This window comes from Rhinolophus sinicus, chromosome 1 (assembly GCF_057876585.1).
Source record: "Rhinolophus sinicus isolate RSI-liver-muscle chromosome 1, RSI-T2T, whole genome shotgun sequence".
Classification (NCBI taxonomy): Eukaryota; Metazoa; Chordata; class Mammalia; order Chiroptera; family Rhinolophidae; genus Rhinolophus; species Rhinolophus sinicus.
The window spans coordinates 168411791-168428019 of record NC_142501.1 but is presented as its reverse complement, the minus strand read 5'-3'; the positions used below and the strand labels follow the sequence as shown (position 1 = coordinate 168428019).

The window sequence follows — 16229 nt, the reverse complement described above, 5'->3', positions numbered from 1 at the left end:
TCCCGATGTTTAATGGTCACACGAGGGTGTGGGACCAACTCCTTTCACATCTCTGCCCTTTCTACCAGTCTCGAGGTGGCTTCTTCTCTGTCTGTAGTTGCAGGGCTTCTTTTCAGCAAGACTTCAGGCAATTCTCAACGATGGTTGTTTTGTAGTTTAATTGTAATTCTCTCTCTCTCTTTTTTTTAAAGATTTTATTGCGGAAGGGGAACAGGACTTTTTTATTGGGGAACAGTTTGTACTTCCAGGACTTTTTTCCAAGTCAAGTTGTTGTCCTTTGAATCTTAGTTGTGGAGGGCCGTTCAGCTTCAAGTTGTTGTCCTTTCAGTCTTAGTTGTGGAGGGCACAGCTCAGCTCCAAGTCCAGTTGCTGTTGCTTGTTGCAGGGAGTGCAGCCCACCATCCCTTGCGGGAGTCAAGCTGGCAACCTTGTGGTTGAGAGCCCGCACTCCAACCAACAACTGAGCCATCTGGGAGGCAGCTCAGCTCAAGATGCAGTGTTCAATCTTAGTTGCAGGGGGTGGAGCCCACCATCCCTTGCGGGACTCGAATTGAACTGGCAACCTTGTGGTTAAGCGGCCACTGGCCCATGTGGGAATCGAACCGGCAGCCTTCAGAGTTAGGAGCATGGAGCTCTAACCGCCTGAGCCACCAGGCTGGCCCTAGTTTAGTTGTAATTCTGATGTGGTTGTGACAGAAGGTAAGCACTGCATTTCCTTACTCTGTCATCGTGCCCAAAATATTTGGTCTTACACATCTTGAATTCTCAAGGCACAAATCTGTGGAGTCTATCTGTACTTTGGTGGCAGGATCACTTACATAATATTTCCAAATAACTGACAAGAATATTCTCCCTCAACGAATCTTAATTTTTAGAATTTTCCTGGATATTTTTCCATCTCAATTCTCCATGTGAACTTTAGAATCCTTTTACCAAGCCACCCAGCTTCTCATTAAAAAAAAAAAAAAAAAAGTCAAAATATTTTATGAGGTCATATTTAATTTAGGGGTAAATCTAGAAAGAATTTAAATTTAGGTTTTTCTATAAACCAACAAGGAATGTTTTTCTTTTCTTTTTAAAAAATTTTTATTGGGGAACAGCGTATTTCTTCAGGTCCCATCAGCTCCAAGTCGTCCTTCAATCTAGTTGTGGAGGTAGCAGCTCAGCTCCAAGTCCAGTCACTGTTTTCAATCTTTAGTCGCAGGGGGCACAGCCCACCATCCCATGGAGGGAATTGAACCAGCAACCTTGTTGTTGAAAGCTCGCGCTCTAACCAACTGAGCCATCTGGCCACCCTGAATGTTTTTCTTTAGTGCTTCTTATGCTTCTTTGCAAAGTTTTAAAATTTTAATAATGTAGATCTTGTACATTTTTGGTTGAAGTTATGCCTAGAGCTTTTATTTGTTTTGTAACTATTCTGAATGAAAACTCAATTGTATTTTATAACTGGTTAAAGCAAAGACTGTGTTATACACTGAATTGTATCCCCCCAAAATTCACAGGTTGAGGCCTTAACCCCCTATGTGATTATATTTGGAGATAGGGCCTTCATGGAGGTAATTAAGGCTAAATGAGGTCACAAAGATGGGGCTCTAATCCAAAAGGACTGGTGTCCTTTGAAGAAGAGGAAGATACACTAGGAGAGCATGAACACAGAGGAATGGCCGTGTGTGTGCAGTAAGAAGGCGGCTGTCTGCAAGCCAAGGTGGTCATCTCACAAGAAACCAGCCCTCTTGGCACCTTGATCTTGGACCTCTGGCCTCCAGAACAGTGAAAAAAGAAATTTCTGTTTTTTAAGCCATGCAGTTTGTGGTATTTTGTTATGGCTGCACAAGCAGAATAGGGAAGACTTAAAACTCAAATGCCTGCACGAATCAGACGAATAACAAATTTAAATTTAGTAAAATTAATTATTGTAAATCCTAAGAGTTCACAGTATAAAAAAATAGAAATCTTTGTTGCATTGTTGTTTATAACAAACACGAAATTTAAAATTCATTAACAGATAGCCAATTTAATAACTCATGGTATATCTGTGAAACAGAATAGGAAGGCATTAGAAAGTATGAGGCAGACTTTTATGTACTCATGTGGAAAGAGGGTATGATCAATTGTAAAGTGAGAACCAAATTTAGAACCATGTTATAAAGCTTATATTTTTAAAAAATCACATATGCATATAAATATCTGTTTTCATTTGCATAATGGGAAGGTAAAAATCAAAATTTTAATAATAGCTACATCAGATGAAGATGAGGAATGGGGAATAAAAGGAATTTGTATTTTTAGATGGTTCTGTTTGAAAAATTGTTTACAATGAGGATGTAATATTTTCATATTGAAATAACAAAAAAGCAATTTGAATGAAATTTCTGCTATAAACTTGTTTTTTTATTATAGCTCAGTATAAATGAGAATCTATATTTTTATTTTTTTTTAAAGAAAAGGCATTGGATATGACATTTTTAAATGGAGATTAAAGGTTTTTATTTATTCTCTTAGTTAACAGAGCCTTCAGAATATACACTTTAAATGGCATTTTTAATATTAAGAAAAATGTAATTAGAGTTAGCATAATTTAACATGTTCAGAAAACCTTTTTCAAAGAGCTTATTGTTGTTGTAACTATTAATATTCTGATGGTATGAAAAAACAACATCTTAAGCAAAATCACTACTATTTTGAGATACTCAATATTTATGTAATCACTTTTTTAGATTTAGAAATATGTATTCAACAGATATAAGCTCTCTTGTATTTCCACATATTATTTATAAGTGTTTAATGAACATAATCATGTGTGTACGAAATTGTGTACGGGCACATGCATGGTAACTATTGTAAGAATACAAACCAGCTTAGTTTTGACAATTTTGAAGATGTTCAGTAGGAAGAATAAGAATAGTGAGGGAAATTATCCTAGAATACTGAGCAAGATCAGATTCACACAAATAGGATGATACTTAGTTTGAGCAGCCTTACATATAATTTATCTACTATTTCATGCTTTTTCTTAGCTCAACATCTCAGAAAATGTGAAGTTTCGTTAAACTTTTTTTCGGGGAGGAGGGGAATAACAGTTTATTCCTTTACAAACAAATATCACTTTCAACAAAATTTTAAAAATTTTAATATGTTGGAAGAACATTTAAGAAAACACTATACTTAGAAATGTTTTCCAGCTTCATTAAACACACTCAAATTATTTTTTCACCTTCTTAAGGATTCAGAATTGTTATGGTAAACATCAAGTTGTAAATGTGTTCTAAAACTCGCATCTTCAGGGCTGTTGGAATTTATAGGACTGTACCCCTGGACCATATGCTCCCAAACCATACCAGTATGTGTTAACCACATGACATTCTAATGTCGAAATAAAACCTATTATACAAAATATGGGTCATGGGCAGTCACAAAACACTGTCTTAAAAGCCAGGATAATCGACTTTATTAAAGTCTTAAAGTCTTATATAAGAATTTGTAAACTCTGTCATTGTTTTTGAAAACTACTCCGTTCTTTTTCTTTTTTTTTTTATTTGAGGAACTTCAGTAATGATTCTTTCACTGGGATAGGATAACTCCTAAATGTAACAAATGAAATTAACCTCCATTTCCACCCTAAATGTAATGTTTCAGTAAAACAGGCAATAATCTCAGATGATGCCAACTTCCTTTTAATTTCAACAAATTTTTATAATTTTTATAATACACATACACACACACACACACACACACACACAGAGATATCCATACAGCTTATTTCTACTAGTTTAGATCCAACTATTTCAATGTATTACGAACCAGTCATCTATCCAATTCTTTTAAAACAAATCACAACTGAAATCTCAAAGTAATAACAGCAAAAGCCATGGAATAACTGGAGGAATTAGCTGTTTCCATGATACTTATCCATGAGGGGCAGGAGGAAGCATCCAAGGATAAAAGCCAAGTTTTCTTTTTTTTTTAAAAGCCAAATTTTCTGCCTAGGTTAGATATTAACTGGAAGAGGATCTTGGAATTCCCAACTTTAATTTGGTGTAAAAATAATGAAGATTAAAAAAAAAACCCAAACAAACAAACAAACAAATTTTTTGGACTTTTTTTTCTTGAATGGAAACTTTCACCAAAAGAAGTTAGATGATTTAAAGGCAAGTTCTTTCTCCAAAATGAGTAAGTGACATCAGTTCTAATTCTTACTGAGGTTACTAACCAGCCATCAGGATATTATCTTTAACTCCTGTCTAGGGGGAAATTGGGAGATAGGGCGAAGGTCTCAGCGGAGAAAGCAAGTTTTCAAGTAAGGAGATATATAATTCTAACAAGATACAGCATCCTAGAGTGTTTACCTAGGTATTTTCCTTACCTCTGTAAAATCTTCGGGTAAAGGTGATCCATCACAGTCTTTATCTTCTGCTCTCTCTTCAGATAACTTCCCATTGGTTTCTAGTGCACCTGGAAGAGAAATAAAGAGGCCAAGAGGAGTTAAAATGCTCCCTAGAGGCCTTCTTATACTCCTTAGTGTAACAACTTATTCGTTCTGGTTCATCTACCTGGACCACAGGCATCTCCTGTCGCATTATTTTGGTTTAAAAGGTTCTGGGCTTCCTCATCCACAACATCCAGCAGAGACTGGATAACCTCAGCTTCTTGAGGATCATCATAAATATCATCTTCTTGTACATCAGATTCTTGAAAAACAGTAATTTACATGGGGTTTTACTTTAAAAATACTGATATGAGCAAAGGACAATGTGTCAAAGAGAATACAGCAGGTCTTTCAAATTTTATGCATAAACTTTGGACAAGTAGTTTACACTAATGGGGCCTAGTCATTTTCAGTTCTAGAACTACTTTGGCTTCTACCTGACAAAAGACCATACAAATGCAACTTACAAAGAATAAACCAAAATCAATAATTTAACGCTATTTTCCTAAATGACTCCCAAATTGTTAATCCATGAAAGAAACTCGACTGAACAAATTATATTATAAAGATTAAGAATATAATAGGGCAGCCCAAACATCCCCAAGAAAAATTTTCTAAATTATTAGGTAGCCTGTGAATTGTTCCTTCAAAGAATACAAGAAACACTATAAAAAACAAACAAACCCAGTTATCTTTTCAATCATTAACAATAGTTGTAATCTTATACATGAGAATGAACACAGGACATCTGTACAGTAATGCAGCTAACAATTAATTTTACATTGTTCTTTTATTTCTTTGAACAACAATCTTTCCTTTTAAACTAGGAACATGTAAGGCGAATAAGAAAGGATACCTAATAATTCTTTATTACCTGAGTTATTAGGGCATTTAGAGTAACTGAATGACTGATTTGGAAAACTACCTTTGGACAGAATCAAATTTGCTGATCCCTTCATCTGATAAGTGGAACATTTTCCTTCAGGGTACAAAACTTCAACGATTTCTTCCCCATTAACCTAAAGTATAAAACCAAAGCAAATCATTAGTTTACCATTTTATTAACTTCCAGGATTAGTGAGGGATTGCATAATGTCTCTCCATGCCCTTCTCCCCTTCTTTCTTAGTATATAAAATCCATTTTATATCTCCCTACCTAAGATGTGTTTCTAGAAAATACCAGTGCAATAAAATGTTCAAAGGAGATGGCATTTTCCATCATCAAATATGTCTGGAAACCCTAGATTAAACATTGAATCAATATTTTTATCCTAAGAATTCTTCCAATGCTTACTAATATAAATTGAGTTGTCAAAAGAGAAATCTATTATGTAGTATTTCCTAAACTTATTTGACTGCAAAAACCTCTTTTATGAGGCATATTTTATGGGGCTTGTCTTCTATAGAACCTTTTAGGAAAGTTTCATAGGACTACTAAACTTAGAAGTTGAGGGAAAGGGGGAAAAAAGTATTTGTGAAGCAGTTACATGGACATAGATTCCAGTTTAGCAACCCAATCAACTGTTAGGTATAAAGATTTTCAACTCTTGTATCAAGTTAAGAAAAATAACCACAGGTTTACAACTATAAAGTAATTATGGAATAGAATGTAACTTTCTAATTTAATAGTAAACTGTGAAGTACTTCATGGTGCATAGCCTATTGAAAGAAAAAAATGATTTGGGCAAAGATGCAGAATTAAATAATGAGAATAAATTTTAAAAATTATGCAAATAAAAGGTGTTTGCTTTGAAGATTTTACTATTTTTATTACTATAGTAGAGATGGTAGAAGCAATAGAATTATTTTTTCATAAATAGTGGTTACAAAATGCATTGTGAAAACTCCAATCTTTCTGAGAAATTCACAGTACAGACAACAGTATTCGAGGCCAACATACTGTTTGAGTGACTTATTGGAAGTGTTTAACCAAGAATGTTTGCAACTAAGAATAAGAAAAGTCCTACTTTCTAAGGTTTTCTGTTAATTCAAACAGAAACTCTCCCCTTCTCCCTTTCAACAATATGCTGATATTTAAAGAGAAAAGAAGCGCTACATAGTGTGACTAACACTCGATACACATGAAAATTCAGTCGCTTCAGCTCTATGAAATGAAAGGTCTTGTGAATAAACAGAATAGTGTGTGTTGCTGTATCTCAATCCACAAACGTACAAATACCAAGAATTTTATTGTGCCCAAATGATTCTTCCAAATAATTCTTCTGCTGTGATATCTTTTCAGGACTTGCTAAACTATGTCACAAGTTTGAGATAACATAGTGAGACGAAAGGCATAGATTTTTGGGCTTATGTTCATTAAATTCATTTTTTCCTCTTACACTAAATCCAGCTCATGTCCAGAAATCTTATTGAGATGATGAGATTTTCAGATTACTATGTAGGAGACCAACGACTCGGCTTAGATGGAAAGACATTCAAATAGTGAGGTTCAGAATAGATTGTACGGGATGTGCGTGGGATTAAACAATCACGCAAAATGAAGATCCAGCTGTAATCATTTTAGAATGTACATTATGTGCCAAAAGAAAATCATAAAATGAAATGTTAAGCAAACAAACGGGCCGACATGTAGTCTTAAAGAGAGACCCTAAAACAATTTTCTTAAATCTCCCCCAGATTTCTCTAATCTGTGCTAATCTTAAGTGATTTAGGTGCTTTCATTTTATTAAAGTATTTTCTATGTTTTTCTAAAAGCAAGTAAGCCTATTTCTATTGACAATACTTTTCTTCCTCACTTACAGCACATCTGTCATTTGAGTCACTGCTGGTATACATTAACCTGAAGGACCAATTCTACTCTTAATTACATTCTTCTCTTCTGGGTGTCTAAGAATTGTGCACATTGATATAAAAATTCCAGCATCAAACCAATGTACTTAAGTAATAAGCTTATTTAAGAGTTGAGTAGGCGACAAATGAAGTAAGGTTACTTGTGTGTGAGTTTTATGTTGTGTGGTTTACTTGGCAAGGCCTGTTAGTTCACTAAAAAAATATTCCTACCATCAACACATATATCTATAAAGGGCAAATATTTAAATGTGAAATCAGTTTGGTTCAAGACACAAACAAGCTGTTTATTTAGATAAGGAAGTAGGGCAGGAAGGAGGTGGCTTTTCACTTACCTTGGAGAACGAATTGTTAGGAGTGAGGGCAGACTCCACAGTGTGATGGCCTGAAAGGGACAACGTAGAAAGGAAGGAGTGAGGCAGTCAGAACCACAAGAGGGACATCAAAGTACTGGAGGAAAAGCCACACTTCTGTGCATTCTCTTACTTTCATTAATATATTAATATATTAAAAGTCGTGTCCCAAAGTGATTTAAAACCGACTACTTGTAATCAAATATTAGAGAAGGTTTTATCCCAAAGAAAAAGCCAATTTCTTAAAAGAAAATAGTTTGCACAAAAAAGCTCAGTTCAGGCTGAATGATTCTAGTGTGATTCTAGTGTGAGGTACTGAATATAAATTATCCCAACCAAATTGGAGAGCCATCACAGGTGCTACACTAGATTTCTTTTACTGTTTCAGAAACAATAACAAGCCTTTAGAGTATCAACTTAACACAGTAAAGACAGTTATAGATATAACTGGAAAGGAACTTTTAATATATGTCTAAACCAAATGTTAATTTTAACTCTTAGCCATCACTATAAAAATTCAATATATATATTAAAATGAGATTATGTTTCTCTTACAGTGAAAAAAGCCATTTAAAAAATAATTTGATTCATTAGTTATATTTTCAAGAGATTTTGAAAGATATGGTAGAGTTTGGAAAAGTTAAAAAGAAAACGAGGAAAGAAAAAAATGAAAGAATTCAGGCAAGTGTATTCAAGGACTTCTATTTGCAAATGACCTAAAAATAATTACACCTAGAAAGAAAGTTGAAATGGAATTTTTAGGGTTAAATTTCTATAATTATGTGGATGATGTTACAAAGAACCTAAGAATGCCTTTCAATGTTACTTCCAGGAGATATAATACATTATTAAATTTTTAGGAAAAATAACGAAAAAGTATACCAAAAATAAACTATATTAGAATAATATAAAACACAATAGTTTATTGTTTGTAATTTGTCCCTCCTGTTTCCTGAACTACCCCTCTCCTTCTTTGTCTCCAAGCAACCACTGATTTGCTTTCTGTCACTATAAATTGATTTGCATTTTCTATAATTTTGAATAATGCATTATGAACTCTTTTTTGTCAGGCTTCTTTGACTCAGGAGACTTTTATTTTTAATTTATTTTTAAAATTTATTGGGGTGACAATTGTTAGTAAAATCACATAGATTTCAGGTGTACAATTCTGTATTACATCATCTATAAATCCCATTGTGTGTTCACCACCCAGAGTCAGTTCTCCTTCCATCACCATATATTTGATCCGCCTTACCCTCATCTCCCACCCCCCACCCTCCACCCCCTTACCCTCTGGTGGAGACTTATTTTGAGGTTATTTTAATTATGATGTTATGTGTATCAATAGACCATTTTTATTGCAGAGTAGTATTCTGTTGCTTGAATATATTACAATTGGTTTATTTATTCAACAGTTTTTGGATATTTGAGTGGTTTCTGATTTTGGCTATTACAAACGAAGCTTCTAAAAACATTCGTGTACAAGTTTTTGTTTATGGATAAATGTTTTCTTTTGAGTGAACAAACAGGAGGGAATGGTTGGGTCACATGGTAGGTGTATGTTTACATTTTTAAGAAACAGTCAAAATATTTTCCAATATGGTTGTACCATTTTACATTCCCATCACTATGAGAGAGTTCCTATTATTGATACTATATAATTTTCAGAACTCATAAAAAAATTAGTTCTACGGGAGCCAAGTCAGAGAGCCCCATAAAGACAGATGGATGGGCAGCTTCTACAAGGGGGGCAGGGCACAGCTACTCTTCTTAGCTTTGAAAGTTACAAACAGGAGTCTTCCCCAAAGTCGTGAGAAAAACGCTGTTGTTGCTTGTTCTGTGAGATAGTCTGACTCTAATGTGAACTGGAACTATGAGAGAGAAGCAAGAAGGACCCCTGAGGCATTCAAGATAACAACAGAGGAGGCAGTAACAGATCTGGTTTAGCTTTCAGAAGATAATCAAACCACAACTGCAATCTCAGTGAGGTTTCTTTTAGCTACTTTTGGCATTTAGATATTACTGCCTGATAACCTCAAAGTTTAGTTATTAATGAAGTACTGAATTTACATTTCAAATACACTAATTTCAACCACATTCCCTGTGTGTAACATTCTTATTACATGAATAGCAGCATGAAAAGCTACAGTTACTGAGCCCAGTTTATGTAAACGAGAGCATGGAGTCAGACATCCTAGATTTAAATTCTAGTGCTACCATTTATCAACTCTGTGAGCTTGGGCAAGTTATGACACTTCTCTGTGCCTCAGTCTCCCCTTCTCTAAGAGGAGGATAATAGTAACACGAGTGTCACACGGTGTTGTCCCGAGGACTAAAGCACTTAGAAGAATGCTTAGTTCTGAGTAAGCATTAACTTAAGGTTAACTGTGGTCACAATACTAATACTACAATTTCCATGATTATGCTAGAATGTAAGAAGCATACTTTATTCACTCATTGCCATATTCACAATGCCCAGAACAGTGCCAGTACAGATAAGAAATTCAATGACTGTCTGAATAAATAATGTGATAATCATTGCGGTGTTTCATATACAGTATTGTATTTATGCCTTATTATAATCTTACAAGGTAGATTCTAACAATATTTTTATGTTACTGGTAGGAAGTAAAGGCTTAGATATGGATCAAACAGCTTTAAGGTCACACAGGACTTATACATTCAGATCTATCTGGTTCTAAATCCCATGGTCCATGCTGCTCTATTTCCTATTATACCCTGAATTTTAGAGATGCTTTTACTTAAATGTAATTTTTTTCCATGTAGGAAGATCCTGTAAAACATGTTGGAAGGGCAATAAAAACATTTTAGTGATAGTTCCCATACTCGCTTTTGGAAAAATAGTTACCTCTCCGTAACCACTTGTGTCATAAAATGAATATATCCTTACCATTAGCTTTGGTTGACTTTGGAGTTGAAACAGCAGACTTCTTAGGACTGGGGACCACTGGATGACCATCTCTGTGTTGTAAAAAAACGAAAAGGCAATTGCAAATTCCATAGGATGTTTGTTTAAATACCCTTCGGACCATCTGTTAACTAGCCTCAGGAGTTTTATTTTGAATGGGCTTCAGGGGGGTCTAGGCTCCCCCTAAAGCTGCAGACAAAATTTCATCAGACTTCATATAAGTAACTTCTGGAAGGAGATATTCTTGACCCCAAAATGATTAAGAATCGCTTCTTTACATAATCTTTCTTTGGGTTTCAGTTCAACACAGCACCATGTTTCCACTCTGATTGAAAATACTGGTAAAAGTCACAATCAGTAACTTAGTTCACTATTCCTCAGGCGATAGTTCAAAATCACAGATCACTAAGTTTTATAAATCTAAAGCCCTTGATATGTGTTTTTCCTTTTAAGTTAAAGTGAAAATCTACCAAAATATATAGTACATTCAAAGGATTATAAGAAGAATAGTACCAACCAATATGAAGAACAGTAAAAAAGACAACACCTTGGAAACAGAGGCTTGGTCTGCAATCTTATTGTTGCTAATACTTGAGAGAAACTGGAGGTTGCCTAAGGTATACAGTGTTGGGAGGGACAATTCACCACTGGCCCTAAGCACCCCTGCACAGTCTTCCTTGGTACCTCAGAAATGCAAGGCCATGAGCACTTTTCATCTGGGTCAATTCTCAAGGCTATGTTTGTGGGGAACAAGCTTGAAGGATGAGGTAATCTCTCTTTCCAAATAAAGAGCAGGTTTTCTTGCAGGTTGCTATAAAGGGGTGGGTTCCTGGGCTCTTCTTATAGTATTCCTCTCCTGTAATACACCGCACCCCAATGCATGTGCAGGAATCCACTCGGCCCACATATGTCACGTCCACAGGACTCAGAGGACATGTAGAACTGACACCAATACCATGATTATGCTGCATGTGTTGTCATTTGGAATAAAGTATTTTGTCTCTGAGCCAGGAGTTTCACACCTTCTACCAGCATCCAAGAAACAATAATAACTGGCTAACTTACTAGCTTGCAAGTAGGGTAAATTCACAGACCCTTCACAGTTCTTGACATACAGATAATTACCACAGATCTACACCCCTCCATTACTGCTAGCTACCCTGCAGACAGTAAAGACAGCAGGTATGTACAACAGTGGGGAGAGAACTGGAAGAAGAATGAAGAGGAAAGTAAGTGTGACTACCATTACTATACCTTTAGTGACTACAGAAAAGACAGAAAGTAGAAAGAAAAAAGAAAGTGATTTCAGGGCTAGGGTAAAGGGTGCTCTACTGATTTGGAGGCAAAAAAAAAAAAGATATTTAGCTAGATCTATGGTTAACAGAGACGTTAATTTTCAGAAAAATATTTTCCAGGTTATTTGGACACTTTCATCCCCCCACTAATTAACATTCAGTTACATCTATGAAAATAACTGCATGCCAAATCTAATTTTTAGAAATATATATGAAGGAAATTGGACAGGGATTACATTCAAGGAAAAAAGTACACGATTCAATTTAAAGGTTTAGAAGGAACAAATAAGTTTATGACCGAACGGTTTAATTAATAGTTCCTGTATTTTGAAAGACACACTATGTAACACTCACCATGTATCACAAATATAAATGTGAAGTTTCCTTTTATGTAATATAAGCTTGTAATATAGAAAGCCTGGATTTATGTACATTATGGTAGACAGAATAATGCCCCCCCCAACCCCACATGTTTACACTGTAATCCTCAGAAACTGTGAATATGATACCTTACATGGTAAAAGGGATTTTGCAGATCCCTTTTTAATTTGTAAGTAAATTAAGCATCTAAAATTGAGGAAATTGTTTTGGACTATCTGATTGGGCCCAATAGGGATCCTTGGAAAGCTTGAAGATGGAAGCAAGCCATGAGCCAAGAAGATGGGGAATCTCTAGAAGGCAGAAAAGCCAAGGACATGGATTTTCTCTCGGATCCTACAAAAGGAATGTAGCCCTGCCTTGATTTTAGCCCACTAAGACCAATTTTGTATTTCTGACCTCCACAACTATTCAGACAATAAACTTATGTTATTTTAAGCCACTATATTTGTAGTAATGTATAGCCATTTGAAACTAATATATATTTTCCCAATTTATTTCCATGATTAAGTGAAAGAAAAGTTGTCAGCATTTCTTGTAACGTAAACTTGTAACGAGGTACAGTGAACATGGTACTTCTACGCCTCATCAGCTATAGACACGAGGTTTGGAAGGACTAATGGTCTCAGCACTGGGAATGGGCCAGGCCTGTCCTAGGCCAATCGATATGTTTTTATCCCTTTGCTTCACTTCAGGGACTGGCCTTCACCTAGGTCTAAGGCAATCAGTACACAGTCCTTGCTTTACCATGGTGATTGGTGAGACTTTTGATTGAAGATTGCTCTGGATGGCGTAGTGTGCAGGTGTGAGGCATGAAACTGACACAGCCATTTGACTGTCACGAAAGAAACACATACACAGAGGAGAGAATAACTGAAAATAACAAAGACATGGAGCCGGAGGCCTGATCCAATTTCACCTGATGACCACCTCATCTTTTTAAACCATATAAGGCAGTAAATTCCCTTTATTGTTTAAACCAAGTTGAATGGTATTTTCTGTGCCTCACAAATGAAAACATCCTAACAAATGTGGTACCCACTCTGTTAATAACTGCAAACATGTATCCAAACACTAATCCACTGAGAGCTCTCAGAGTCTCCCATCAGGAAGTTTGTTTAATTTTATTAAATTCTTCCAGTTTAGCCTGTGAATTACTAATTTAGGAATAGCTTTTTAAGAGAACATAGGTAAAATCAACAGCCTGCATGCACAAACAAAACTCACAAAAAAAGCAGAGTACCTTGTTGCTTTCAGCACCACTGAAGGAAGTGACACGTCTAAAGCTCTCTTAGCTTCTTCCAAGGTCATGCCTTGCGTGCTGACTCCATTCACATAGTGGATGATGTCTAACAGCTGGAGATTACCCTCCGTGGCTGCAACTGACCTCGGATTGATATCACTAACATACACCACTTGATGAAGGCTGTCGTGACCTCCAGATAAGGTAAAACCTTCAGGGAATAGAAAAATATTTGTTTCCATAGCTTTAAGAGTACTTACTTTTAAGCTAGCTAAGAGAATCACAGCTCACAAAGCCTGAATTTGTATTACCCAACTCCTCCTTGTTGCACGTTAACGTAATGTCAGGCAGTAAATGAGGCAGCACTGGCATCCTGGGTAATTCTAGGACTCGACCAAGCACTAATCTGACTGTCTTGGGTGCAGCTCGGAGCAGGTTCACTGCATCTGTGTGAGTCATGTTTGTAACATCTGTATCATTAACCTACAGTAATGAGAAAGGGGAAAAGTAGGATTATAATTTTTGGAACAGAGAAGTTGACAAGAAAATACAGTAATCTCCTTAACGTTTTATATAAGATATATTAGCCAGTAAAGGATTCACAATAAAGAATGGTCTCTAATTTATTGGTAATTCCCTGTACGGTGGAAACCATAAACACAAAGATCAAACAATTATAAGTGAAACACCGTATTTTGCTGTGTATAATGTGCACCCATATTTTTGGCCCAAATTTTCAGGGGGAAAAAAAATCTTTCATTTTAATTTTTTAATTCAATTTTTTATTTGTTTACATTTAGGTACTTGTGTTTTGTATTATAAAGGAATTTCAGCATTTATTTTTAACATAGTATGTATAAGAAATTTTATGTAACAAATAATTAGAAAACACAAGAATAGATACAAGGTACATGAAATTTTATGTACCAGTAACAAATTTACAATATTTACGCATCATGAAAGCCAAAAATTCTTCGTCGTTGGAAGCACATTGTAAGTTCAACGATTATCGTATTCCAGGGTATTATTTTGCATATAGATGTCGTCATTGATTTCTAGAGTTACACTTTTAACTCCTAAGCATATATCAAATAATTAAAAACATTTAGGGGCAGCTGGTTAGCTCAGTTGGTTAGAGCGTGATGCTCGTAACATCAGGGTTGCGGTTTGATCCCCACATGGGCCAGTGTGAGCTGCACCCTCCACAACTAGATTGAAACCACTATTTGACATGGAGCTGATGGGTCCTGGAAAAACACACTTAAAGTAAATAAAAGTTAAAAAAAAAAGTTTATATAGAAATGGAATTAGTATTACCCATGTATAATGCACATCCTTATTTTTCCCTCATAAATTTGGGCAAAAATGTACACATTATACACGGCAAAATATGGTAATAATGTCAAATATTTAACAAATGCATCATTATTTTGCCCATATAGGAAATTTATCCTCTAAGTGATTTCAGAAACTTTGTCCCTGAAATCCAAGATAGCTTGCTTAATGTTTTAACTGATATTAGGGAGACTTCCAAATTAAAAAGGGAACTTTAAGCGTTTTACAAACTGTTAACTCTATAAAGGCCTTTACTTTTAAGAGGTGGAAAAGGAAAACATAAACCAAACACAGAAACAGTGTTATATTAACTCAACCTTCTTGTTCTTCCTTCTCCAGCCCTGGCTTGCTCTTTGTCTGCATGTGCACGAATCCATTCCACATAATGTCTCACCTTTATCAACCGGTCCCCAGGTTTTAGCCTTCCATCACTTTTGGCTGGATCCTGAATGACATCATGAACATAACAACCAATACTTTGATTGCCTTTGGTTACTGTAAAACCCAGGCTTCCTTTTTCCGATTTAATTAGGGTAATGATGAGTTCTACTTCCTAAGGGAAGAAAACAGTGAGTCCTTTAGGTTGTCTAGTTTGCCCTATAGACAAACTGAAAGATGACTGTTATTTCCATTGAATAACAGAGGAGGAAACGAAACCTTAAAAGGTTATTTATCTTGCCTAAGTGAAGAAGCCAGGTCTTTCTAACTCTAGATAGAATGTCCCCCATGTAAAAGTTGGGTTTAAATACAACATTATGTGCTTGTCTAGAGATATCTGAGACAGAACCTACTCAAGCTTCAATTCTTTTGTTTTCAGGATAAACAAGAACACATTTATGGTTATGCTTTGATGACGAGAGAATACTTTTTAAGGGAAAGTTCAGAAAATTCTTCACCTATTTCTAAAAATCCAAGATGGCAAGAGCCACAAAAGAAAGTTTTTAATTAAAAAATTTTTTTTTTTTTAAAATATGAAGTATTTCGGTAATTAAATATCACAACTTCACACATTTAGCTATGTAAAAAATCTTTTTTTTTTTTTTTTACTATTTCAACTGAGACATAAAGGTTGCGCACAGGTTACAGGGGTAATGGCAAATTTCTAAGGAAATAATTCACAGATTATTTCCATTCTATTGCTGAGAATGAAATCGAAGCTATACATGCTACACACACAACACAAAATTATAGGCAAAGTATCTGGAAAGATTAACTCCCAGATATTGATGGTTTTTGGGAGGTAAGGGTATAGGTAGTTTTAATCTTTTTCTTTGTTTTCTAATTTTCCTACAATAAATATTACTTGGATAATAAAAACAGTACTGAAAATGTGGACTTTCAATCAATGCAAAGGATATTATTCTTGGAAATTTGGCTTCCAAACTGAATTTATAGGTTTAGAAGTTTTAGGGCCATTAGTATAATGTAAAGGCACAACAACAAAAAAAGTCTGCAGAAAAAA

General features: G+C 35.2%; 1 protein-coding gene across 8 annotated transcripts in view; it reads right to left on the bottom strand.

The window, feature by feature from the left end:
* PTPN13 (protein tyrosine phosphatase non-receptor type 13) overlaps positions 1-16229 on the bottom strand; it is a 173094-nt gene that overhangs the window by 17225 nt on the left and 139640 nt on the right. For all 8 annotated transcript variants that reach the window (XM_019731269.3, XM_019731271.3, XM_019731274.3 and 5 more), the window contains 8 exons: positions 15162-15320; positions 13744-13915; positions 13433-13643; positions 10499-10569; positions 7570-7619; positions 5352-5445; positions 4551-4688; positions 4364-4452 (listed from right to left, as the gene is read on the bottom strand). In XM_019731269.3, the coding sequence (XP_019586828.3) occupies positions 4364-4452; positions 4551-4688; positions 5352-5445; positions 7570-7619; positions 10499-10569; positions 13433-13643; positions 13744-13915; positions 15162-15320 (984 nt within the window). The remainder of the gene's footprint in view (positions 1-4363; positions 4453-4550; positions 4689-5351; positions 5446-7569; positions 7620-10498; positions 10570-13432; positions 13644-13743; positions 13916-15161; positions 15321-16229) is intronic.